This window comes from Desmodus rotundus, chromosome 10 (assembly GCF_022682495.2).
Source record: "Desmodus rotundus isolate HL8 chromosome 10, HLdesRot8A.1, whole genome shotgun sequence".
NCBI lineage: Eukaryota > Metazoa > Chordata > Mammalia > Chiroptera > Phyllostomidae > Desmodus > Desmodus rotundus.
The window spans coordinates 37,856,680-37,884,225 of NC_071396.1; the positions used below are offsets into that span (position 1 = coordinate 37,856,680).

The 27,546-nt window shown below is 48.3% G+C and overlaps 1 protein-coding gene across 6 annotated transcripts in view; it reads left to right on the plus strand.

Moving 5' to 3' along the window:
* The window catches only part of SCAPER (S-phase cyclin A associated protein in the ER), a 147,886-nt gene that overhangs the window by 98,857 nt on the left and 21,483 nt on the right, over positions 1-27,546 (plus strand). For all 6 annotated transcript variants that reach the window (XM_024561821.2, XM_024561822.2, XM_045196660.2 and 3 more), the window contains 3 exons: positions 7,080-7,312; positions 13,368-13,523; positions 24,099-24,336. In XM_024561821.2, coding sequence (XP_024417589.1) covers positions 7,080-7,312; positions 13,368-13,523; positions 24,099-24,336 — 627 coding nt within the window. The remainder of the gene's footprint in view (positions 1-7,079; positions 7,313-13,367; positions 13,524-24,098; positions 24,337-27,546) is intronic.

A 27,546-nucleotide genomic window follows, 5' to 3' on the forward strand; every position in this document is an offset into this window, starting at 1 on the left:
TAGCTATTTACCAAAGAAAAGTGAAAACATTCCCCCACACAAAAAAACTGTACAAGAACAATCTTAGAAGCGTTATTCATAAATGACTAAATTCCTAAACACTGCACAAGTCCACCAGCAGGTGAACTGATGAACAAATGTGGTCATCCATACAACGGAGTAATATTCGGCAACATGAAGGGACAGCCTGTGGATACACTCGACAACATGGGCGAGTTATTCAGAGTTCCTGGGGATAAGAAGCCATATTCAAAAGTCTGACTACTGTGTGATTCCATAACATGCAAAGCAATCTGCAGTGATGCTGAGCAGAGCAGTGGTTGCCTTAGCGCCCAGGGGTGGAGAACAATGACTTGCAAGGAGCACAGGGAATCTGTGGGGACCGTTAAAACGTCCTGTTTCTTGATTATCATGGTCCATACACAGGTACAAACATTTGTCAAAATTTATTAAAGCACACTTAAACTAGGTGCAATTTACAATAAAATTTATTTTTAAACTGTGCTTTTGCCAATGTGGCAAGATTATATTCATTGAGAATCTGGATAAAGAGTATCGGTTCATTGTATATTATTCCTTGGCTTTCCTGACAGCTTGACACTTTTTAAAAGCAAAGGTAGTCTGGAAAAGCTTATAGATAAGGTGGCATTTCTTTGGAGACCTAAAGGACGTCGGTGGGGGGGGGGGGGGGTCATGAGCACACATGGAAGAAGAGTGTTCCAGGGACAGGAGCGCAGACCGTGCGGTGGGCGGCTGTGGACAGGTGAGGCGGAGGTAGGCGGTTGCGAGGGCCTCCCTGTGCGCTGCCCAGTTTGTGGTTTTTACTGTGCAGGGGAAGCGCCCACGGAAGAATGATAGGATTCAACATTTATAACAAATCTGAAAGCATTATGACTACTGAGGCATGCACTATAAAGTTACTAAAATTACACTATTTAAGATTTTGGCTGCATGAAATATATAAACAGACTGGAAGGCACAGTAAGTACATTGAAAAGGATAGTGACATTTGGGATAAAAAGTAATGTCCTTTTCAGTATTGTTTGTAAAAATTTAGTAAAGGTAATGTTGAAAGCCTATTAGCCATTGCTACGTAATTTCTTTTTATACCTTCAAGCCAAGTAGATCGTCCTGATAAATACCTGTCTCGAGTTCTGTCTTTATGTGCAATATGACATGAGTGCAGGTGTCTTACATGGTTGGTGGCGGGTAGACTGTTATATGTCTCATGACAGTTTGGCTAAAGGACATAAAATTGTGATGACAGCGTAGGAACCTGTGTCTGCACCGGTGCCTGTCCCCTGTCCTCTCATGCTGTCCCGTCGGTTCTCAGTGAACTTAACTCATATCGGGACCTCTGTGAGCATACCACAAAAGGTAAGAGCAACTTCACAATATTACAGCTCACTTGGGTAGAATTACCACTGATTACCGAGTTTATTTTCTCTCTCATGGAATCGTGTTACAGAGCATGGATTTATACCACTAATAAAAGCACTTAGTGGTATAAGAAAGAATTGTAGACAGTTTTTGAAACCACTTTGGTGGTAGGAGGTAGTGAGTAAAAAAGAATATGAGCTTATCTTTTAAAAGTGGAGATAACTTTAATTTAATTTTGCTAAAAACACTGTGCCTCAGGGGCTCGGTCCCACAGATACTGGGTTTCTCCTTGGCGTAGATTGGGAATGAGTGCACTTGTTCCAACCCCAGCGGCTTCATTCTGCTCTGGACCATGCTTTCCTCACATCGAAGGTGGAAAAACTTGATTCTAAGTTTCTTTCCGAATCTAAAATTAATGAAATATTTGTAGATTTTAAGAAGGTCAGATATGTTTTGAGAGGAAGGCAAAATTTTGTGCTAAGAATAGGCATATGAAATCAAACTGTAACTTCTTGGTACATTAAGAGAAAGACAATGACCAACCAATGTATTCTAAAGAAATATACTAAAGGAAATACCTTTTGTCCATAGAAGAGAGATTGTGGTTTTAAATTTCTGCCTTAGGAGCAACAGGTTCGGAAGAGCCAAAGCTGCATAGCTCTGTGCTTCCCAGGCCGGCCTGTCCCTGCCAGCATGGGCGGTTTATAGGACTGCTGCCTCCTGGGAAGGGTGCCCTCCCCCGCCCGCCACAGACCACCCACCCTGGAGGGAATGTGCTCCAGGCACAGGTAAGCCAGGTGTGCAGTAAACCAGGGCAGTGGGCTGGGGGGTGGGGTTAGGTGTTGCCTGCACACCTTTGCTAAAGGACAGGCTCTTGCAGCATATCCTTGGCCAAGCTGCTATGCTGGAAGGAAGTTCAAACTCAAGTGTTGCCCTGTGAGCTCATATCAGAGCTCGAGGTGTGCGTTTCACCCACGAGGCGTCCCAGAGGAGCAGCCCGCTGACGAGTAACAGTGATATCCAGCCAGACAAAGGGCAAGTCCAGAGCCCCACTCTGAACACAATATCCTTTACAGGACAGGCAGCTTTTCCTTCAGCTCTTTTTTAATCAAATCTTATTTTTGAAGGCTAAAAAGAACTTTTTTTTTTTTTTTTTGTCTCAGTGAAGATAAGCCCGCTTCTTGCCCCAATTCAGGCAATTTTGAAATTCTTTCCTAGATGAAATAAGCAACAGAAAACCACATTCTCAGCAGTGAAAGGATCAATACAAAATGGAGAAATTAGAAAAAAAATTCTCTGGAGAAACAGGATGACATGATTGGATTGAATGTGAGGCTAACTTAGACTGTTGGAAATAGGAAATCGTGGTGAGAAAGGCAAAGACGTTCTGTCCTGAGAGCCTCGAGCAGGGCCCCGGCCCCGGGCTCACCCCACGCCTGACAAGCTGGCCTGGCTCCTGAGCACTCAGTGTCATTTGTGTAACTGCCAGGTTGTCAGAGAAGTTTTTCAATTTGGGTTTACTTTACGAGAAAAGGCCAAAATGGTGTTTCTAAAATTACGCAGAAAGCCACAATGACACAGTAAATCAGAAGTCAGCTGTGGACAGAAATGAGAACAGTATAAAAGCATATCTGATTTACTTTACATTGAGCTTGTTTTCTTGGGCTGATGAAGAAGTGACATTTGGTCCTCAAACCACATTTACAGTTTCTGAATAATGAGATGAGTATATGTCACCCAGAATTATCCCAGCAACCCTTAAATACAATGTTTTCTTACCCTTCACCAAGAATAAAGCTCTTAGGGGGTCCTTTTCTTCCCAACGGAAGAGACATCAGAAAGGCAGTGTTAGACCTGTGACTGCTTTTCGGGAGAACAGATGTGTAAACACTGAGAGTTGGGACTCCCCAGTGTAAGAGCTGGGTCCCTGCTTAGTCGTCCAACCCTAAGCCCCTCCCATGGCGCTGGCATCCAGCTTGCGATCTGGTCAGGATCATGATACACCTTTGGTCCATCCGTGCCTCAACCTTAACTGGGAACAGAAAGCCCCAGGATACCACATGTTCGAGAAGAGCCCAGCGCCTGAAAAACTGAACTCAGAAGAAACAGAGGCCGTGCAGGGAGGGAAAGTCCTTAAAAAGGATCATTTCAGTGATGAGCAATGATTGTATTCATGAAGTAAAACCAAGATTTTATAAGAACAAAACATACACGGAGCCAAAAAAAAAAAGGTCATGAAAATTAAGAATATAATTGAATGCACAACTTGGTAGAAGGACTGGAAAATAAAGTTAAGGAAATCACCTCAGAAGTAGGACAAAGTACAAAGAAATGAAAAGCAGAAAAAACAGTATAAGAAAATGAAAGGCTTATTTAGTTCAGGACCAAAATCCAACAGAGAACATGAATGGGAGGAAATTAGCAAAGAAAATATGCAGGAAATTTCCCCAGAAGTGAAACACGTGACTTTCAGGTTGAAAACAACACTCAGTTTTTGCATAAGAAATGAACAAAGACCTAACCAAGATCCGGGAAATCAGGGATAAAACTTTCCTGTCAGTTTCCAGAGAGGACCAAGCAGGTCATCGACAAGGACATGAATCAATTGGACTTCTCAGCATCATCCCTGAAGGAGGAAACAGTTGGGCAGCCCTTCAAAACTGAAGGGAAATCGGTCCCAACCAAGAATTCTATGTCCAGCACAACTCAGTCAAGTGTAAGGATGGAATAGATATTTTCTGACATACAAGTTCTCAAAATCTTTGTTCTCATGTACCGTTTCTTAGGAGGTTGTTGGAATAGATTGTACAAGAAAATGAGAGAATTACATGGGAAGGAAGGATGACATGAAATCCAAGAAATAAGGGACTCTGACCCCGGGGTGGGGGGTGGAGGGAATCCTTGGGGTGAAAGGGAAGGGCCATTTAACGGGGGAACTTGTGCAAGGCCCAGACTAGAGCAAGAATGTGTCTCCACTGGGAGGAGGGAGCGTCAACAATCCCTGCTGTGTTTGAACTTGAGAGGAAATTGCACTTTACCAGAAAAATTGACAATGAATTAATGACATACATAGCAAATTCAACATAGGAAAAAACTTACTTGAGTGAAAACATAAATTTGTATGAGAAAGTGAGTATAATAACTTACTGATAAACAGCATAGCTGTGAATGATGTCAGGGAGTCATCGAGGAAGAGGCGGCACTACGCAGCCAGGAGTGCTGGGGCCAGCTGTCCTGGTTGTGCCCCTCTGAAGCAGCGCCCACTGGATGCCATTGCCCAGCTCCCCTGAGGTTGGGGTGGCCTCTGTGATTGGTTGGAGCACATGAACTGTGAGCAGAGGTGTACGTCACTTCCAGGTAACACAAGTAATGTTGACCCGGGACCGAGGGTCTCGTGTCATCTTCTCTGTCACCGTCACCTGCGGGTGCTCTGTATTGCCCCATACACCAGCCACTATTAACACTGAAGCCAACTAAAAGTAAAATTCAGCTCCTGGGTCTCACATTTCAGGTGCTCGGTAGCACTGATGTGTAGAACAGTGTGGATGGAACCTGTCTGGCATCTTAGACATCGTCTGTTGGGGATGGTTGCTCTCAGCTGGGGTTTTCAATCCTTTTTCCTCTCATAGCACACAAATCACTACTAAAATCCCGTAGCACACCAAAAAAAAAATTTTTTTTACCAATCTGACAAAAATAGGTATAATTTTGATAGATTTACAAAAAAAATCATAGTAATTACCTACCCTTTTTGCTCCAAAGTGACTCTAAAAAATCAGGTGCCTATATTTGTATATAAGGATTTCCAGTACCAAGAATTACCAATCAGATGAAACCTTATGTGACATGACCAATCAGATGTGACTCTCACGTGGGACGGCTGTTGCTGTGTCGGCTGTTGTCGTGTGTTTAATTTGAGTCTAAGGGGAAGGAGGTCAGCGCCCTGACCGAGGGGTCAGGCACTGTATGGCCCGCGAATCCCTGTGACGCGCAGCATGAAAATTGCTCCTCTGACTGGTGGTTGCTTTGCCCCCGAGGGCTCCAGGGTGAGTACTGTGGGGACACAGAGCGGAGACCCAGCCAGCCTTCGGTGGGCGTGTCACCTGAGTGAAAGAGAAAGCTTTGTTTGAAACCACTGACGTTTTTGAGGGATGTTTCACTGCTGCAGAAACCAGCTCATCTGGACTTACATAGCCCTGCGCCCAGACCCCACTCCCAGGGCCGCCTTCTGTGTTGGGGTAGGCGGGGGCGTGCTAGTCACAGCCTGAAGAAGCATGTGTGGGAACTTCCATCAGTCAGAGCGCACGCTGCAGGAAGACCCTGGAATTATGTTGGCTTAGGAATGGCTCTGGTTGCACATAACTTGTGGCCGACAGTCTTCTACAAGGCTGTTCTTAGAAAAGTGACTTTCGTGAAATAATCTAAAATAGCAAAACAATGGAGGGAATATTTGCTTGTGTTTATAAAGATCCAGGTGACCATTTTTCCCTCTGCCTTTTGCTAGAACTGGTGCAGGTGAGGAGTCACAGTGAGGCTGCTTGTCACTGGGCAAGGGCATGTGGAAAGTACACTTGACCAAGTGTTATCCCTTCATCATTGTACTTGAACTTCATAGTAATTACAGCGGGTAGGCAGATACAGCAGCCAAGGCTTGGGAATGCGAAATTATTACTTAAAGTCCTGTGATGTGCTGAAGGGAACTTGAGTACAGTTTCGTCTGCTTCTCAGTCCAGACCCCCTTCCTTGCACCCCTTCCCGGCATCAAGGCTTTCGGGAGGAGCGTGTTCTCTCCCTGGGATGCATGAGTGAGTGTGATGGGCCACAGCACGGCTTCCTGTCTGGGAAGTGCATCCTACTCACCGCACATCAGTCGTCCCTCTCTGAGAGCTGACCTTCATGCACAGGGTCACCTACTCCTGGTGGTGGCAGGAGTCCCAGTAAGAATTGCAGTTGTGGTAGCAAATGATACTTCTGTGGGGCTTGCCTGTCTACCCAACTTTCTAAGAACTTGTATGTGGTGATTGATCAGACGCTATGGTTACCTTCGTTTCCCAGTAGAGGAAACTCAGACCCAGGAAGGTTAAGGGCCTCGTCCGAGGTAACGTAGCTGCAGAGTCAGAACCCAAGCTCAGGTTCCGACTTCCCCCTCCCAACTTCTTGTTACCTAGTTAGTTACTTCCTGCAAATCATACACAGATCCAAAGACAAACCAATGTTAGGAAAAACTATTTTGCCATTTCGCAATAAATGCAAATTTCATCCTAGTACAGGAATTTAGAGTGGATATTTTAAAAATTCACTTTAATAAGAACAGTGCTGTCAGTTTACCAGTTGGTTTGTTTTCTGAACTCATACAGATTCTTAATATAATTTATTCAACTGAATGAACAATATTTATTGAGCACTTAGTGTATGCCTAGGCATGAGCTAAACATTTTGTGTGTATTAGCTCATGTAACCCTCACAAGAACTCTGTGACTGAGGCACTGTTGTGACCCCTGTCTTACAAATGAGAACATCGAAGCCGTAGTAGCCTGCCCGAGGTCACCCACCTGGCGTGGGCAGCTCAGCCCTTGGACGGTCAGGTGGCTGCCTCTAGAACTTCAAAATTATTTATGATTCCAGGAGGTTTCCGCAGCATTTCTGTCCCCTCATGGTGGTTTTATTTAAACACAATTACTGCATTTATTTCCATCTAGGTTTATGTTCCAGATGAAAATAATGCTATTTTGGGAAGAAATACAAATAAGCAAGTTTTTGAAGGCTTGACAACTGGACTTCTCAAAGTCATTGCCATGGTTTTTGGCTGCCTGATTGCCAATCGACCAGATGGAAGTAGCCAGCCAGCTACACCAAAAATATCCACAGAGGAAATGAAAAACAAACCCTCCCAAAGCGATGCTTTTAACAGTCGAGTTCAGGACCTCATCAGGTAAAATTGCTGGGTTTCCTAAAACTTTCTTCTTTGTTTAAAAAACTACGTTAGGATAATTTAAACCTCAGAGCCCATGTGATAGTGGAGGTTGTTTCAACACCACCACTAGTTCCCGGTGGAGAGGAAAGTCTTATTAATGAGAAGCAACGTAGCTAGTGTCCCTGTGTCTTCCCTGATATTTAGATATTTGATGTTTGACGTGTTGTGTCCGGGCTTTTGTAACTGTTGCTATCAATTCTTTTCAACTGAAAGAATTGCTCAGAATTCTCCTATCCCAGATCATCCCTGGTTGTGAATTCAGTTCAGACTTAATAATAATAACTACCAATTATGGAGCAACCATTACGTACAGGGTTTTGTACAGAGGCTTTGCAGCCCTGTTAGTGTGGGATTTCCGATGCAGACGTTAGAGGTGAGGAAGTTGTTCAGGAAGTGTAAGTGCTTTGCCCAGGATTATGTAATGAAAAAGTTCTAGAGCAGGTAGGAGAGTTGAGACTGGAACTCAGGTCTAGCTGGACTCCTGACACCTATATGCTTTCCACGCCTCCCCAAGGAGATTTACTCCTACTTTGAAATCTGACCTCTTTTTCCTTTGTGAGTGTCCCATCGGGTTCTACTGGTGTTAACCGGCCAGCTGCCCATCTCTCAGCAGCCCCTCTGTGATTTGCTCTGATGTCTGGCTTCCAGGCTCCATGCAGTCGGCTGCTGTCTGGAGCCCGTGGTGGGTTGATAGGAGGAGGGGAATGCCCTCTTCTGCATTTGCTCCCGTCCAGGCACCAAATCCCCTCTGGCGTCCTCAAGTGCTTTGTGGGGAATAGCAGTTTCATTCTGTACCTTTCTTACTCTGGATGACTGTGTTCACTCATCCCTTCCCTCTGCCTGCCCACCATCCCCGGGCATATTCATTGCCAGAGAGAGCTGAGCCCTTGGCGTTCACAGCCGTTCACTGGGCAGCACCTGCCTTTTCCCCTGCCCAGCCTTTCTCTTGGCTGCTGGATCCCACTTGGTGTCCTTGTTTCCTGGTTATTGTAGAGCCTGCCCTCCCTGCTGACGGGTGCCATTCCCTTCTGGCTGGTAGGGTTTCCGCTGAGAAATCTGATGGTAGCCCGTGAGTGTGTTTCCTGTGTAGCTTATCCTCTTTTTGTCCTTCTCCCTGGCTGTCTTTAGAATTCTTTCTTTGTCATTGACTGTTAACTTTAATACAATGTGTCAGAGAAGGTCTTTTTGCATTGAGATAATGGGTTGTTCTATTAGCTTCTTGTACTGGTATGTCCAGCTCCTTCTCCAGCTTTGGGAAGTGCTCACCTATCAATTGTTTCAACAGACTTTCTGTTCGCTCCCCCATTCCTTTCCTCTCATTCTGGGGCACCCATTATCCCGTGTTGCCCTTTCTCCTGGAGGCAGGCAGATCTGAGGTCTCTCCTCTTCCATGTGAGTCGTTTCTAGATTCCTGTCTTCTCTCCCATGTGGTCTGCTCTACTTCCAGTGCTTTCTAACGCATTCTCCATCTCATTTATTGAGTTCTTCAGCTCCAGAATTTCTTTTTTTGTAGTTTCAAGCTTTTGGTAAAGTACTTTTTCTGTTCGTTAATTTTATTCCTGAGGTCATTGGGCTGCCTTTCTGGGCTTGCTTCTGTCTCCTTGAGTTTCTTCCTGGTACTGATTTTGACATTCTGGTCACAATCTCCCATGGCTTTGAGTTTGGAGAATTGTCATTTTCTTTTTGTGTTACTGTGTTATTTGGTTGTTCATCACGCTTGACGGGTTGTCCTCCACCGCACATTTGAGGTAGTGAATACCTTTCTTATTTGGGTACTGTTTTGATTTTAACAATGGAGCAGGTTGATGTTTAGGAATCTTTCTTTTGCTTTCCAGTAGATGGTGCTATAGTGCAATTTTTTTCTTGTTTTCTCCAACCTGAGGCACTTACACCACTGGGGTCCTGGGGAGGGGGGATCCCTATGGTTGCCAGAGTGGCACCTCGGTGACAGGGTGGTGGATGGGTGGCTCTGCTGTGTCTGGGTTGCTTGGGTCTCCTCCATGGCCAGGGGACGGGGCAGTGTGGATTCACGAGCCTCCACACTGCTGCCTGGTTCCCGCTGGCAGCTGGCCCTGCTGTGCTCTGTCTGCGAAGCCAGATGCTCCAGCTCCAACCCCACTGCTGCCCCTCCTACCACCGTGGGGTCTTGGAGTGGTGGCTGCTTCTGACTCCTCCTCCGCTGCCTCATTGCCGGAGGGTCAGAGCTGTGTGCACTGTTCCTGCCCAGGCCCTGTGCTGCCTCCCCTACAAGTTTTCACGTGCCTGCCTTCAGACACAGGAACTGTGCATCCCTCAGGCCTCCCTCTGCGTTGGCCAGGGACCCTTTCTGGGTTAGAGGCGCCCTACTCCTGGCACTTTTAAGGGGACGCACGAAGGGGCCGTCTCGCTCCACTGCGGGGCTTGCATCCTATGTGTCTATTTCACGCCAGGACACTCCTGTTTTTACTGCGTAGCTTCGTCCCTGTTTGTCAGGGCTGCTTTGGCTCTGTGGTGCCATGCAATTGTTTCCTCTATGTCTGCAGAAATGTGTTGTTGGAATTTCTGATTAGGGATGGCACCGAGTTTATGAATCTAGGGCTCCAGTTATACCATCTGGACTCTCTTCTCCTACTCCTGCTACCTCTGCCTGGCTCCTTTCTGGAAGCACATGTTCTCCAGGTGACAAGGGAGTGGCTGCCAGCATGCAGACAGTCACACCTCAGTGTACATGTTCCCGCTGGGGAGAGGCTCTCCCGTGATCAGGTGTTGATTTCACAGAAGATGCTGGTGGTCCTCCTTGGTCACGTGCCCGTCCTGGAAGTTGTTACTACTAGTGCCAAGGGGAGGAAGTCATCGCCTGTCCTGGAGCAGAGGGCACAATATTTCACAGCCCAGCAGGACCACCCAGAAATGGAGGAAGAATACGCCGGGCGGGCAGAAACAAAACTGCCACGGTCCGCTCCCCCCAGGGTGGTTCAGATAATTCACAGGGATGGTTAGTGTGAACACACTGTGTGAACTGAAAAGCTTTGTGCAGGTGTAAGAGCCAGTTTGTAAAGGTTTAGTTCTGTCAAAGCAGGTCATCCGAGACCCGCAGCGTGTGCGAGTGCCAGTCCGAGTTTTCCCCGCCGTAAGAGCACAGGGCTGGTGGCCGTCCTTTCGCGCTCTGGGTGTGGGTCTGTAGCAGCTGCTCGGTAGCCCAGGGACACGCTCCTGGTGTAAGAGGAGAAAGCAGACAGGACCTGCGCCTTCCGTAAACTTGGAAGAGGCTCCGAACATGAACAATTCCTCAGATTCCTCAGATTCACCTTCTTATGCAGAGGTGTGCTGAACAGTGAGGGGGGTGTACTTAGGAGCAGACCTGTCAATTGCTTCATGCATATTGTTAACGTGTTGATTTCCAGAACGGCCACATTTGAAGCCCTGTCCTTTCTTTTTTTTTTTTTTTAATATATTTATTGATTATGCTATTACAGGTCTCCCATTTCCCCCCCCCCCACTCCACTCCATCCTGCCCACCCCCTCCCTCCCACATTCCCCCCTATAGTTCATGTCCATGGGTCATACTTATAAGTTCTTTGGCTTCTACATTTCCTATACTATTCTTACCCTCCCCCTGTCTATTTTCCACCTATCATCTATGCTACTTATTCTCTGTACCTTTCCCCCTTCCCCCTCCCACTCCCCTATTGACAACCCTCCATGTGATCTCCATCTCTATGCTTCTGTTCCTGTTCTAGTTGTTTGCCTAGTTTGCTCTTGTTTTTGTTTTAGGTATGGTCGTTAATAACTGTGAGTTTGCTGTCATTTTTACTGTTCCTATTTTTGATCTTCTTTTTCTTAGGTAACTCCCTTTAACATTTCCTATAATAAGGGCTTGGTGATGATGAACTTCTTTAACTTGACCTTATCTGAGAAGCACTTTATCTTCCCTTCCATTCTAAATGATAGCTTTGCTGGATAGAGCAATCTTGGATGTAGGTCCTTGCGTTTAATCTTGGGTAATGTAATTATGATGTGCCTTGGTGTGTTCCTCCTTGGGTCCAGCTTCTTTGGGACTCTCTGAGCTTCCTGGACTTCCCAGAAGTCTATTTCCTTTGCCAGATTAGGGAAGTTCTCCTTCATTATTTGTTCAAATAAGTTTTCAATTTTTTGTTCTTCCTCTTCTCCTTCTGGCACCCCTATAATTCGGATATTGGAACGTTTCGAGATGTCCTGGAGGTTCCTAAGCCTCTCCTCATTTTTCCGAATTCTTGTTTCTTCATTCTTTTCTGGTTGGATGTCTCTTTCTTCCTTCTGGTCCACACCGTTGATTTGAGTCCCAGTTTCCTTCGCATCACTATTGGTTCCCTGTACATTTTCCTTTGTTTCTATTTGCATAGGCTTCATTTTTTCATCTGGTTTTCAAACAGATTCAACCAATTCTGTGAGCATCTTGATAACCAGTGCTTTGAACTGTGCATCCGATAGGTTGGCTATCTCTTCGTCGCTTAGTTGTATTTTTTCTGGAGCTTTGAAGTGTTCTGTCATTTGGGCCTTTTTTTTTTTTTTTTTTTTTTTTTTTTTTTGGTCTTGGCGCTTCTGTTACTTTAAGGGGCGGAGCCTTAGGTGTTCCCGGGCCAGGTAACGCTGGTCGCTGTCGTGTGACGCTCTACGTGGGGGAGGGGCCAAGAGGGAGCAATGGCGCCCGCTCCACTCTCCGCCGGATTTCAGTCTTTCACTCCACTACCCACAATCAAACTGGGCCCCTCTGGTGCTGGTTCCCGAGTGGGTGGGCTTGTGCACGCCCTAGGCCCCTGTGGGTCTCTCCAAGGACCTCTCCTGTGAGGCTGGGAGTCTCTCCTGCTGCTGCCCCAACCCCCACGGGCGCTTTCAATCAGAGGTTTGAGGCTTTATTTCCCCGAGCTGGAGCCCTGCGTTGCGAGGTCTGCTTATCTGTGCTCGAATGTGTGGCCACAGGGTGCTACGCGCTGCTCTGCCTGCCCCACTCTCCGCCACTCTGAGTCTGGCCTTCTCGGTTTATCTGCGCAAATGTAGTGTTGCAGGGTCTGCTAGTGCTCGGACTGCCTGCCCCGTTCGTCCCACACTCCACCAGTCTCAGTCCCGCCACGGCAACGTGAGTCCTCTCCACCCCGGTGCCCGTCTCCGCCCCTCCTACCGGTCTGGATGAATGTTTATTTTGTATTTCCTTGGTGTTGGACCCCCTTGCCGTTCGATTTTCTGTCAGTTCTGGTTGTGCGAGGAGGCGCAGTGTGTCTACCTACGCCGCCATCTTGGTTCTCCAGCCTGTCCTTTTCATGCGTGCAAATGCAGCAGCACTGAGTCAGAATAAACCGGCTAGCTAAGGCAATGGATCTACAAGGTCATTTGTAATCTTAAAATATTATTTTCAATGATTGTTGCCTTGTGGACTCATAAAAGGGCCACTGTTGTTCATCCACTTTAATAAATAATTCAGGAAAAGGGGCTGGAAAGATGAAAGTGACTCTTAAATGTTACTGTCAACTCTCAGGGCTGGTACTTTTCATAGCAGAAAGCAGTTCGATTCTCGGCGTTTGTTCCGTACTTAGTAGTGTTAGAGTTTCCAAACCCAGGGAACCTGCAGCTGGCATGAGACATGGAAGTCTGAACAGCAGTGACTGGGCAGCGGCGTCTTCTAGTTCAAACCCCTGCGTTGTAACCGTGGCTCCCTAGCGGTTCAAGAAGTTCTGCTTCTCAAGAGTGTAGAGCTCGTTATAAATCACTCCAACTATGGTCAGAGCCCTTAAACCAGTAAGAACGATCGGGTAACCGTTTTCACTCGTCTTTCTGGAAAAGCAGCCTTAGAATAACCAAAACAGAGAAGGGAATCACTTACAGAAACAGCTGATCATTCGGGACTCAGTGTTAAGGAAATTGTTACCTGAGAGGCTGTAGTCAAACCTGTGCTGTGTCTGCCTGTTTGGGCACTGCGCCTGTGTAAAGACTCCTCTTTGGGGGGTGGGGGGTGTTGCGAGCCCCTGCAGGCTGCTGACACCTTTTTCCTCGCATCCAGCTACGTGGTGAATGTCGGCCTGATTGACAAGCTATGCGGCTGCTTCCTCTCAGTACAAGGCCCGGTGGACGAGAACCCCAGGTTGGCCGCGCTGCTGCAGCACGCCGCAGGACTCCTGCAGGGGGCCTGCACGCTGTGCTGGGCTGTGCCTGGAAGGTAAGGTGCCTCCTTGATGTCCGTCGGGACTGAACGTGTGAGACATCTCTTAAATTTTGCCCACCTGGAGGTCGTTTCATAGGGAGGCTGGAGGTCACCTTGGCCTCTTTTTCTTTTATCCTACCTCTGTCCTTACTGGCTTCCCATGTGGAAATTTGGCCACAACCTCCTGTCAGAGTCTGGCTTCCTGGTTGGTGTCCTGAACTTAACTGTCCCTGCTAGAAAAAGCCATAGAAGACAGCCACTACTCCCTCTCTCACTGGGGTCCAGAGGAACCATGCCAGTCTCCGCAAGGCAGTTCCTCTGTGACAAAGCTCGCTCACACCAACCCAGGCCCTGAGCACAGCATCGACAGCCTCCAAGCCCCGCCACCATGGCTGCAGCTTGCGGGGTTTGTCCCTTGTGCTGAGTCACATGTGACCCATGGGGATGAGTGCAGCCAGGGACTCTTGAAGGCCTGGGTGGCCCTTTAGACCCCACCCTGTGGCCTGTCCTCCGAACAGTGACTCTGACTGTCGGAGGCGGGGCAGAGGAAGCCTCCTGCTCTCTTCCCTCCCCTCCCACCGAGCGAGAAGCATTCGCAGTACTGACTCAGAGTTTCTGATCAGAATGTGACCTGTCTGTCAGGCGTATTGAGGGTTTTCAGTAAAGTCGTTATCTTACAATGAAGTTCTAAGCAGCTCTGCATACAAATTATTTTTTAGGGGTTTGTCAAGAATAAAACGAATGGCCCTGGCTGGGTGGCTCGGTTGGTTGCACCGTAGTCCCTGACACCACAAGGTGTGGGTTCCATCCCTGGTCAGGGCACGTACCTGGGTTGTGAGTTGGATCCCTGGTCATGGAGACAGGTGACCCCTGACTGCTGCTGTCCTGTCCTCCTTCAGCCACCAGCATTTCCTGGCCGCATGACACGTCCAGTGTTTACAGACCATCTGTCTACTTCCCCTTTCTTTGTGGGAATTATATTTCTAAACTGTAAACTACAGCAGCCTATCCAGAGCACTGTGTTATGTATGTCACATAAAGCGTCTGCACAAGGTCACGGTGCATCTAGGGAGAAACGCAGTGTGGCTGCTGTGACGTTGAGTGCCTGTTTGGGCTGCCCGGGGAAGCCAGCCAAGCGTCCGGGAAGGCGTGAGCTCCAGGACACTTGTGACTGGCAGGAATCAAGGACAGGAGCCAGGGAGGCCCTCACTACTCGCCCCCGTGCACTGGCTGCCCTGAGATAATCAGGGTCCCTAATGGAGAGCCCTGGGCTTTGAGTAAACAGCCGGGTCTGCTGGTGGCCCACCTTTGTGGGGTGATCACATGGGTCTGCCTTGGCCCTGCCGGCATTGTGCCCTTAATCTCCTAATTTTCACCTGGCTTTTCTGAGAGACAATTGGGGTGTCAGAATTTATGCTGCTAATCCTTGCTTCAGTGTGGGGGAAAAAAACACTGCTTGCTTTTGAACAATGAACTTGCATTTCTTTAAGGAAAAATTGAAATTGTGATCTCATAAAAGGATTGATTTTACCTTAGGATTACTCCAGAATTTTAATGTGGGAAGTATTCACAAACTACCACTTAAATGAAGTTCAACAATCTATGTAGGACTTTCAGAAACGCCTACTTCTTTGGCCTTTAGTGTTGTTGGTCCTACAAGAAGAAGAAGGACAGCGTTCGGATCTCAGGGCACTGCGTCGCTGAGGCCCCTTCAGGTGCTGGCTCCTTGGTCCCACAGGGAGGTCGGAACACGGGCTCCTCGCTTCCCCAGTGTCCTGTCTGGACTCGTGACTGTGCTGGGCACCACAGCGAGAGGGCCGAGAAGGAGGCCCCACAGCAAGGGGGCGCTGCACAGGAGAGGAGCTTCTCAATCCTAGCAAGTGCCGAACTCCACAGTATTTCTGTGCAGACGTGCTTGTCGCTCTGTGTATTTCTGCTTTCCTTCTTCGTGTCCATCAACTGCACTAGCAAGTGGGTTCTAGGCAAGGTCCCTGGAAACCGATGTCAAGAAAGACAAGAATGGTTTGTAAGTCAGCCCAGTGATTATGTGGGTATGAATAAGTGCTTCCCAGTGTTCAAGGGTGCTTGAGAACCGTTTGATTAGGGAAAGGTAAACTTTAACTCCGCCCGCCTGAATTACTCACTCATTCATTAAACAAATATTTATGCAGCACTTGCTCTGTGCCAGGCCCTGTGCTGGGCGTGGGAGAAAGCAGAAATGACTCAGACTTCTGTCCTGTCCTCAAGGCCCCTGTCAGCTGGTGCGGGAACTCTGTCACTTGTGCCGCTACCCGCGGTGTAAGACAGAGGCCACAGGGTACGTGGGCGCCGAGCTCGGCCTGCCCACCACACCGTCACAGCAGAGCTTAGGGAGGACAGGGTGCTCTTATTGAAGGAATTGGCTGTTTTCAAGGTTCCATCCAGGCTTTGAAAGGTGGAAGGAGTTGGAACACTTAGTGGTGGGCAGAAGGTAAACAAAGAAAAAGGCATAATCAAAGGCATCAAGCAGAAAGATGGGAAAATGAGATAAAGGCCCGACTTGACTGGATGTCAAGGCGTATGGAGTGGCAATCTGGTGCCTCCCGGTCTGTTAGGAGGCTAAAATGCAACAGTAAGTGTGGAAATGACATGTGAACCATGGAACGTGATCGGCTGCCAGGTGGTCGTGGCCATGGGTCAGCGTGGGCCATTAATCGGGGTGGTGACGTGCCAAGAGCCATGTGTGGGGGCAGGGATCAGGAGCCACATGAAGCATGCATTACAAAGGTGGTGGAGACACAAGGGGCAGAAAAGAATGTGTGGAATCTTCTCACCATCTGCCTTTGTGATCGGTGTCGGTCTGCCGGGCATCAGGCCGCAGACCTCACCCCTGCCTCACCTCTCTTCCTCATGCCCTGATCTCATCCAGACCATATTTGAATATCTCCATTGACAAGGAAGTCATTACTTGAAAAGGGACCCTATTCTGCCATTGATCACATGGAAGAAGCCTGAAGTGCCTCTCCTTACGCGAGGCTGGGCCCTTGTCCCTGCTGCCACTTGTCCTCCTCCTGCAGGCTCCCAGCCATGCTCTTCTCCCCACCCCCCCCACCCCACCCCCACCCCCCACTCCTCTGGCCTCGCCCTTCTGTGTCTGCTCCTCTGCGACTCTTCTGCCCGTTAACTCTGGCCGTGCCACAAAGTGCTCCACACTTCGGTGACATGAAACGCTGGTTGGTGAGTCTCCCGGCTGCTGTGTGCTGGTCACAGTGCAGAGGGCCAGCTTACCTCTGTGCCTGGTGTCTGGCCTCCAGGTGGGGAGGGACTTGAAGGTTTGAGGCTGGAACCTGTCTGTGCTTCATGAGGCTCTTACCTGGGGGCTTCTTCTGGGGGTCTCCCCTCTGTTGCCTTTAAGGACACACTTGCAGCTGACCTTCTGGCTGTAGAACTTGGGAGGCAGGCTCTCATGAGGAAAATTTTGTGCAGCACGTGTTGGATGGCACACGTTGGGGAATCGGAACAGACGGGTGTAGTTCCTGGTCTCCCAGCTCTGTGACCCGTGGCAGACTCCAGCTGCAAAGCCTGTTTCTCATGTTATGAAAGTCAGTTTGGTAATTCTTCCCTCATGGGCTTGGACAGGGCAAGCAGATGGGGACTAACACATGTATCACCCTGAACTCCTGCCTAAGTGCTGTTTTTTATATGATTTACTATATCCCACTGCGTTCCAAACACGATTGGAGCTGCCTGAGGAAAGTACGGGGTGGGGCAAAAGTAGGGTTACAGTCGTCTGTATGGAAAATAATACAATAATAAATAATAATACAAGAATAAACACTATTTCCTGTACTCACAACTGTAAATGTACTTTGGCCTCAACCTGTATAAACTTTTTAAATCTTTTTAAAGATTTTATTTATTTATTTTTTAGACAGAGGGAAAGGGAGGGAGAGAAACATCAGTGTCTGGTTTGCCTCTTGCATGCTGCTGACCGGGGGCCTGGCCCACAACCCATGCATGTTCCCTGACTGGGAATCGAACCCATGGCCCTTTGGCTCACAGGTCCGCGTTCAGTCCACTGAGCCACACCAGCCAGGGCTAAACTTTAAAAAAAAAAAAAGCCCTGGCTGGTGTGGCTCAGTGGCTTGACTGCTGGTCTGCAAACCAAAAGGTCGCTGGTTCCACGCCCAGACAGGGTGCACACCTGGGTTGCGGGCCAGGCCCCCAGCTGGGGGCGTGCGGGAGACAACCGACGGACATGTGTCTACACATGAATGGTTCTCGCCCTCTCCCTGCCTTTCTCCCTTCCTTTCCCTCTCTCTGAAAATAAATAAATAAAGTCTTCTTAAAAATTGAAATTAAAAAAACATGAAAAATTAGAACAAAAGAAAACAAATAGGAAAAAGTAAATCAAGTCAGCATGTAAAGTTAAAACACAAACCATGTTGGTAATAAGACATTTCCTCTTGGAATTTCTACTCCCGATTTCTACCAGGAACTTATATTTAATATGTCAGATTCTAAACTCTTTGGCTTTCATTCAATATTGGGGATTCCTCCTACCTTATTTTGCTCATGATTCTGGTCATCTGATCTGATTTTAAGACCCCAAACCTTACTTATTTTTAAGTTTTCTCTCCCAGAATCCAATTCAGTCATATCCAATTCAATCAGAGGGGTACTTGCCTTGGAAATACGAGATGGAGCCTGCTATTTATACGTGTTTCTCAGTATTTGTCTATTTCTAATCCATTAGTTCCCACGTCCTGTGTATGTTTCATGTCTTGAGATGAAAAGATTTCCCTAAGGAATGAGACCAAATATCCTAGCAGCCCCCCTCAGGCACCCAGCACCAGGCTGGAGTCAAAGACAGAACTGAGGAAATGGAGGGTGATTGGCAGTTAGCAATGCCCGCGTGTACTGCTAGCCTGCGCCAGGGCCCCATTCCTGGATCTGCTCGGAACAAGGAGGGGTACCCACCTCTCGTCCTCCTCTCGAAGGTATGAGGGGATGTCCAAGGCCCTCCGTCCCGCAGCGTGCCTCGCTAAGGTCACGTCCCCCTCACTTCCTTGCATTGGTTTGGCAAATCTTCATTCAGTCCTTTTTCTTGAGTACTTGCTGTGTGCCAACACTTGTCAAGAGCGAAATACCTGCTCTTAGGGAGCTTACAGTCAGAGAGGAGACAAGGAAGGCAATGAAATGAGAGGATCCTGCTGGTGATCGTGACGTATGGAATAATGCCGGGTCAGAGCAGAGGGACCTGGGCAGGGGCTGCGGCAGGCGCAGTGGCCACGGCAGGCCGCGGGACACTGTTTCTGGTCAAGCAGACAGTGAGGTGACCACACCCAAGCACCTGACGTGGTGTGTTCTGGAACCAGAAGGCAGCGCCAGGCTGGGGTGAGCAGGAAGGAAGGGCTCGGAAAAGGAGTCAGCAGTGGAGGCCAAGAGTGGACAGAGACCAGATGTTTGGGGGTATTGGGGAAGAAGGATGGGAAGCCACTGGAGGAGATGAAGCAGGACAGTGGCATGACCTCAGCTGATGAGTAATGAGTAGAAAGGACTCTCTGTTCACTGTGTGTAGACTGGATCAGAGGGTGAGGGTGGGAGCGGGGCTCAGGCTGGGGCAGCCCCTGGGCCGAGTGACTGTCCTCACACTGACCCACCCAGTGGAAGCAGGTGCCACTTGGCAACACAATGGAGCCTCTGGCAGAGCTCCTTCGGCCTCACTACCAAACCCTAAAGACGAGAGACCCCAGCTACCAGCTAAAGTAGCCAAAATCAGCATAGCACCCTTGGCTGAAGTTACAGAGGTCAGAAATGTCCCACCAGATAGGTAGTGTTAGATGACAGCCCAGACCCAGGGCCACATCCGCTGCCTTGAGTCCCACCTCGTGGGCTCCTCCTGCCCTTCTTCCTTTTGCCTTTGGTTGTCCCCAGAGTGTCCTCAGCCCATCGCCTCTTTATCTTCCACCTTCTCGGGCCTCTGCTCAGACCCCAGCCGGCGCCTAGAGTTTCTTCTCACGGGCCTCACCCTAAACTTCACATGGAATCTCAGGGGCCCCAATAATTAAAAGTCTTGAAAAGGGACAAAACTGGAAGGCTCAGGCTTGCTGATTTCAAAACTGTATGACAAAGATACAGGAATCAAAACAGCGTGGTCCTGGCATAAAGGCTGACATGTAAAGCAATAGAAGAGAACAGAACAGAACGGAACCCAGAAATAAATCCTTGCATATATGGTCAAGCGACTTTTGACAAGTGTGCCATGACCACTGGGGAAGGACAGTGTCTTCAACAAACGGTGCTGGGAAACTGGGTGTTTGTTTGCAAGCAAAAGAGTGAAGCTGGACTGTTACCTAACACCATAGCTCAAGATGGATCAGAGACTATCAATCTCTTAGAAGAATATTTAGGGCAAAGCTTCGTGACATTGGATTTGGCAGTGATCTATTGCATATGGCACCAGAGCCATAGGCAATAAAAGAAAAAATAGACGAGTCGCACCTCATGGAAAAAATTTATTTTTGTGCATCAAAAGACGCTGTCAATAGAGTACAGAAGCGACCCAGAGAATGGGAGAAAATATTTGCAAATCACGTATCTGGTAAGGGATTATGCTATCCAGAAACTATGGAAAACTCCTAAAACTCAACAGCAACAAAAAAACCTGATTGAAAGAATGGTAAAAAAGAACTTGAATAGAAATTTCTCCAAAGAGTACACACAAATCGCCGATAAGCCCAGGAAGAGATGTTGAACATCGTTGCTTATAGGGCAATCAGAGTACACAGACATAGTCCCTCACACCCATGCAGATGGCAACTATCGAGAATAAAAACAAGGAGATAACAAGTATCGGGGAGGTCGTGGAGAGACCAGAGCTCTGTGCGCTGTGGGCGGGAGTGCGAAACGGTACAGCTGCCACCATGGTGGTTCCTCAGAAAACTAGAAGTGGCATTACCCCCGGATCCGGCAGTGCCCCCTCTCGGTATGTTCTCAGAGGAACTGCAAACAGGGCTTTGATGGCATGTTTGCACCCCCACGTTCAGAGCAGCATTAATTTCACAATAGCCGAAGTGTGCCAGCTGCCCAAGTGTGCAGAGGGTGGACAGATAAACCGAATGTTGTCTATATGCACACAATGGGATATTATTCAGCCTTGAAAAGGGAAAAATTATGTAATATACTGCAACGTTGACAAACCTTGAGGACATGATGCTAGGTAAAGTAAGCCAGTGACAGAAAGACAAAAAGTGGATGATCATTCCAGCCATATGGAGTGCCCAGCACAGTCAGAACTGTGGAGACAGAGAATGGAAAAGAGAGTTTTCATTTAATGGGTACAGAGTTACAGCTTTATATGATGCAAGGGTTATGGAGAGGGTTGCTAGTGGTGATTGTGGAACATTATGAAACTATTTAGTACTATTGAACTGTACACTTAAAAATACATAAGATAGTAAATTTTATGTGTATTTTACCACAATAAAAAATACTGGGGAAAAAGAATAACGCCCTGCCAAAGATACCTGTGTCCTAATTGCAGAACCTGTGAAGGTGTTACCTCACCCGGCAGAAGGGGTTTGCACAAATGGCATAGAGTGGAGAGATGGGCGATGCTCCTGGATTCTGCAGCGGCCCCATGTGATCGCAAAGGCCACTACGAGCGGAAGGAGAGGCAGGAGAGTCTGCTTGAAACATTTGACGGTGTAGGAGGGGTCACAAGCCCCTGCAGCTGTTCTGTGAAACCTAAAAGGCCGGGAAACAGCTTCTCCCTCCAGCTGCCAGAGGGGACACAGCTCTGATGACACTGTGACTGTAGTCCAGGGCAACCTGTGCTGGGTTTCTCACCCCTACGACTGTGCTGTGATCATTTATTCCAGCAGCAGGGCAGGCCTACTGCTTCACCCACCTGCCCCTATTAGCCCGTAACCACCTCCGGGACAACTGCCTGGTCTTCCTTGGCTTCGCACATCTCAGGGGGTCACAGTCCCTGGAGCACATGTACTTTGGCTCTTTAAATGGAGAGTATTTGACCGGTCATCTCAGCCCTGTGTTCACCCCAAACTCTGTGAACCACCAAGTGGACTTCTCTGGGTTCGGGGCTAAATGGGAGGGAGGGTCGCACAAGATGCCTCAGGGCTCCCAAGGCCAAAGGCGCGAACAGGCCTGAAGCCAAGATGCCTACAGCAGTGCAGACTCTCAGCTGCGCTGAAGGTGGTCAGGGTGGACACTCTCAAGCCAGGAATTGGGCCTGGGGGGAGGACAGCCAACAAGCCAGGGGCAAACGGGGCAGTGTGTTGTTGTGTCTGGGGCTGTCACAGCTGCTTTTGGGGCCGAGGAAAGCCTGTGCATGAGTGGGTTAAAGTACCAAACTGGGGGTGGGAGGCCCTTGAGTCACACCCACACAGGTCACTGCATTTCTTGCCCAGCCGTACTCTGCTGTAAGTGAAGCTGGGGTCTCTCTCCTCTCTCCGGTATTGTGCAGGAGTGTTGATGGCTTTTCCTAACTGCATCTGGCTTTTAATGAACAGAAATGCATATGCCGCCAAGATCTGAAGTCCTAGAAAACACTTGAACAAAAACACTTGCGAATCCGGTAAACTTTAGAAGCTCTCGAAGTGTGGTGCACAAGATTTCAGATCTGATTTTTTTTTTCATGTCTTTTTAAAAGAAAACTTTATAACCCATGCCTGATATGAATAAAGCCTTTTACTTTTTTATTATAAACATTCAGGCTTAAAGTGATTGTATCTGACAGCTAAGACCAACAGAAGCCAGTGGCCTGTTCGTGGACAAATTATCTGTATTTCAGACTCAACCAAAAGTAAACATTCTCTGAAGCCCTTCAGGGCCGCGCTAGTCCTCGCCCTCCCCGCTCCCGCACTTGAACAGGAGGGTCTTTTCCGTGAAACCATACTCTGTGTCCTCTGAGCCATTTCCGTCCATGTCTGAGTTCTTGAATGCTTTATTTAATGGGTGTTCCTGAGGGAACATTTTTGTTTCATGCGGAGGATGCTGCAGAAGACCCTGGATGTGTTGCTTTGTACTCTGTGATTAGTATTTGCTTGAATAATGGGGGGAGGGTGCGGGGGATACTCTGATGACTTCACTGACTTTGTTCTTGTATTTATTCTTTGAAAAAGTAATAGCAGTGAATTTGTGTCATTTATTAAATCCTTGGAAAGAATAAGCATCGAGAAGCTTTAAATGTTAACGCTGTATCCATGAATATCTGCAAGTGAACATGCTGACCATCAGTTTAAAAACAGCAGCGGGGGTGGGGGGCGAGGGTGGGCCATTGGCCTTCTCAGTCACAAGCAACAATGTCACTCATCCCTGGGGCTCTGAAGCCTGGTGGGAAGTAGCTTTAGGGAAGAATGTCTTCTGACTTGTCACTGGTTCTGAAAAGCAGTCAGTGCTAAACAAACACAGACCCCTTTTTGGAACCTATATAATAAACTCAGACACATTAGTTTCTGCTCACGTCTCCAGTCCGGCTCTGACCCTGAACTCCCTGGCTGTGGGGGAGGGAAGAGCCAGCAGACAGGAGCTTACGCTGTGTTAAGGGGCCATGTGCCCATAAGCAAGTAGATGCTGTCTCGTAACTTTTTGTTTTTATCAAGTCCCGTAAGGAAGTGTCTCTCCGTGATGATGCAAGATTCCATTACCGTCTGTGTACTTTGTTTAACAGTCCAGTTAAGATTTGACATAAGAGAAGGGATGGACAGGAAAGAAGAGGTCGCCATTAAAAGTCCTTGGTGGTCCCCCGCTGATGCCGCCAACAAATGTGCATCCTACAGCGTGTCACCTAATCGCTCCATGGATGCAGTAAGGAGGACTAAGGAGAGCAGTTCCTTCCCTACCAACTGTGACAAGCTGAGAAGATGAGATGGGAGACAGGAACGCACTTAGTAGGTCTTCGTGTTAGCAAGACAGCAGGGTCTCATGAGAGCTGCATTCTCGCACCTTCCAGCCACGTCAGAAATAGTGCACGTCCAGGACATACATGCTTCCTACAGTGATGAATGACACACCAGTCTGACACAAGTAGCAGATTAAAATAAATAAATTATTTATTTTTGAAAAAATAAATTATGCCTTTGGAAAAAAATAAGTTATGCCTGAGAAAAATAGACAAGACCTAGAAACTTGCCAGCCAGGACTTCCAAATTCTTAATTTAATGAGTGGCATCTCTTACGTGCTCCTGAACGAGGTACTAAGCAAAGCCTGGATCTTTAATGCTCTCTCCCCTGTTGGGGCCCTCAGACGGCTATAGTGTCTCCCAGGCCCAGGTCCCAGCACAGCACTGAGCCTTGGAGGCCGCCTGCTTTCCTGGTAGCTGTCCCGCCACAGAAGATGCCCTTTGTGTATCTAGAAAGGAAGCCATGCTGTTTTGGGTCCAGATCCCAGCAGGCCTCATGGGCTCCATCTGGTTGGCCCAGACCTGGGACGTAAACAAAGTAGGGCCATCGAGGCCGCGCAGGGCTGGTTCTTGTTCCCCTGTTACAGAGCCCTGGTGGTTTGCTTTTAGTGGTACGCTTTTCTTGTTCCTAGGAGAATGCTGACATCTTCTAAATAGGTTTAAGAGTCGAATGTTTCCTTGTCAGGTCACACGGCATATTTGACAGCAATCGCCAGGATCCCACAGGCCTGACGGCGGCTCTCCAGGCCACGGACCTCGCAGGGGTTCTGCACATGCTCTACTGCGTCCTCTTCCACGGCACCATCTCGGACCCCGGTGCTGCCAGCCCCAAGGAGAGTTACACCCAGAACACGGTCCAGGTGGCCATTCAGAGTTTACGCTTCTTCAACAGCTTTGCAGCTCTTGATCTGCCTGCTTTTCAGGTACGAAGCATTGGCTCGTGTTGGTGTTACCCCAGCACAAGTTCCTGTTTCAGTGTACACACGGTGTGAGGTTCTTCTCCTGGATCGGGCCTGAGGAATAACTGATACAGGCAATTATAATACCGACCATTTATCAAGTTACTGCCTTCTGGGAACTCTGCTAGATGCTGTACACACGCTTTCTCAATTGTTCTCGTCACTGCCCTGCGGCTGCCCGTCTCACAGATGGGAAAGCTGGCAGCGAAGTGATCTGCCAGAGGTGACATGTGGCTAGGCCAGGACTGGTGCCCTGACTCTCTAACTCTGCTACTTACAAATCTTCTGTCGTGATTTCTTTCGACGAAGGCATTATCATCTAGTCAACTCTTAAAAAGTAGGGAAAGTGACCGTTTCTCACACACCCAGAACCAAAATTAGATAAATTCATTTGGTTGATAGGACTTTCTATGGGTGATTTAACTGGTTTGTGTCCAGTGTAAAGGGCCTGTGTGGTTAAATGTGGAAACCTGTAAGTTTTTATAGCTGAAGAAAGAAAAATTGCTTTATGCTGTAACAGTAGACTGTCAGCTTAGAAACAGGGCTTTTTTTCAGGTAGGAAATTTAATTTTCAAAAACACTGAGCCTTTGGAACCAAGAGAAATCAAAAGCTTATTTCTGGAGCCCTTCATACCAAAATAAGATAAAAACCCAGATTTCTCCTCTCCAGCTCCTTGCCATATCCAGCCCGAAATGCGCCCCCAACTCGAGCCACTTGCGCCAGAATCATCAGGAGCAGCAGGGAGACTGTTGGCGCAGCGCCCGCCTCCACGTGCGCCCTGGCTGCTCCCCGCGGTCTCCAGCACCCGTGCCTCTTTCTTCTCTGTCCTCCATGCCACTCTGTATTTCTCTCAATTCTTTCCTCCTGCTTTTTCTTCTTTTTAGTCTCTGTCCTGATCCTCCTATCTCGTTTATTTTGCTCAATTTTGCCATCGCTGTTTCTCATTCTCTCCCCAGACCCTGTTCCTCCTCATCAGCACGTGTGGTGAACCAAATGCCCCCACTTTCTAGCATCAGGGCCTTTAGTACATCTACCAACAATCCCTTATTGGTGCAGTTACTTTTGCATGTTTAAAAATACAAATAGTGTGATAAACAACAACCATTTTATCATGGTCACAGATTCTGTGGATGTGGAACTCAGACGGCTGGCCTGTCTCTGCCCCATGATGTGGGGCGCCAGCGGAGAGGCTTGGGCAATGGGTGCGTAGACAGAAGGGAGGTGGACTTGGAGAGCTCGGGCTGAAATTGTGTGGAGGCTCCTTCACCCTCATGTTTGCTGCCTGGGGTGGCTCCCAGACTGGATTCACCCAGGACTGTTGGCCAGAGGCTGCCCTGTGTGACTTGGCTTCTCAGAACACCGTCACGTCTGGGTTCTGAGTGGGAGTGTCCTGGAAGGAAACTTAAAGAAAACAAGTGGCATTTTAGGACCGCACCTCAGCAGCCACGTCATTCCATGGTACCCGTACTCGGCTGGTTGCGTCGGTCCTAAGCCTTCCAGATTCAAGGGGAGAAGACAGAGACCTCACCTCTCAGTGGGAGGACTGTCAAAGATGTCATCAGTTTTTTGAACCACTGCGTTCTGTTTAGCAAAAGATCCACCCAGGCATCGCTGATGCAGATGGACATCTGACCGAGCAGGTACAGCTTGAGTGACCATAACACAAAAACACATTGCGTTGTAAAGCAGCAGGTAAGTTTGGGAGAAAAGTAGTTTTTATGATTGATAAGGTCAGAGAAACTCGTGTTCTGGTTCATCAAAACAACTTACGTGTCCAAAGCGGGGTTTTTAGGAGCTGTGTCTGTAAAGGATAGGAAAAGAGACTTTAGGTACAGCACGGACTTGACCTCAGAAAAATCTGGGAGACAGTTATGGACTGCCTGGAGGACCGAAGGACCTGAGGAACAATGGGATGAGATCTGGCCTGCGGAAGGGCCAGGCAAGACGATGGGAGTGTCAGTGCCTCACGAGGACACAGAGCCCGTCCAGGGAAGACCCGGGCTCGGCGGACCTGACTCTGAGCCACCGCCACCGAGTCGTGTGACTGCAGACAAGTCGTTTGAACCCCTGAGACTCAGATCTCCTCTGGGAATAGAGATTAAAACCACCTAACTCACAAGTCTGCAGATTAAGTGGGATTACAGAAAGGTCTGTGCTAGCTAGCACACAGTAGGGCCTTGAGAAATGTGGCATGAGTCAGCATGTGAAGATGAAGAGTGTGCAGTTGCATGTGGAGCCGGGAAGTTCAGTGTTGGAGGCAGCAAACCCAGTCCCGTGCCGCCCCTCCCTGCTTCGAGGCTGAAGAGCTGCGTGCCTGCTCTGTGCGGGCGCTCATCCTGCAGTAGTAACAGGCTACTCATTACACTTTTCTCGCTGCATCCTTTTCACCGAATGCTAACGAGGCTGTCAGAATATTTCTCTCCTTTCAGTAGAGTGTGATTTCACTCTGAGTTCACATTGGCACAGAGGCCCCGAGGTCCCAGATACTGTATGGTGCATAGTCTGACATTCATCACGATTGAAGGCGGTCTCAGGAAACAAATCAATGTTCCGACCAGGCAGTTAATTCCGTCTAAAAGGGAAATATAGGGTCCTTGAAAAATTGGTTTAATTTTTATATTCAAACGTACATGCCCCTTGACCTGCTCTTATCGGTGAAGGTTAAACAGAGGGCGCTGGGTCACAGCATGCTGGACGCAACTAATTAAATAAGGGCTGAGCTGAGATGGTGTCACTACTTGATTTAAAGGAGCAAAGCCCTCCTGAAGTCTCTTTGGGGCCTGAAAAACATTTTGTCTCAGGGCATTGACTCTGAAACAGAAAACACTCTTAAATTTAGCAGTTTTTTCAACAATACTCACCAAAAGACTGCTTCTCCCACTGTTAAGCAAAGTGCATTCATTGAAACTTCCAAGCCACCATGTATCTGACCTGTTTGTTTCAAGCTAGCCAAGAGCTCAAACCAAGAGATGCTTTAGGCCTCTGCCTGTGCCCGCAGCCAGCACTGGGGCTGCCCTGCAGTGTGGGCCCGGGGTGTCTTCTGCGGCTCGCCTCTCCCCTTTGCCCTCCTGTCGCTCTGTTTGACGTGTTTATTAAACAGAAGCTCCGGGCTGCGCAGACAGACCTGGGCTCTCCTCCCACGCTCCCAGCACCCACCGCCCTGTGCCTGTCTG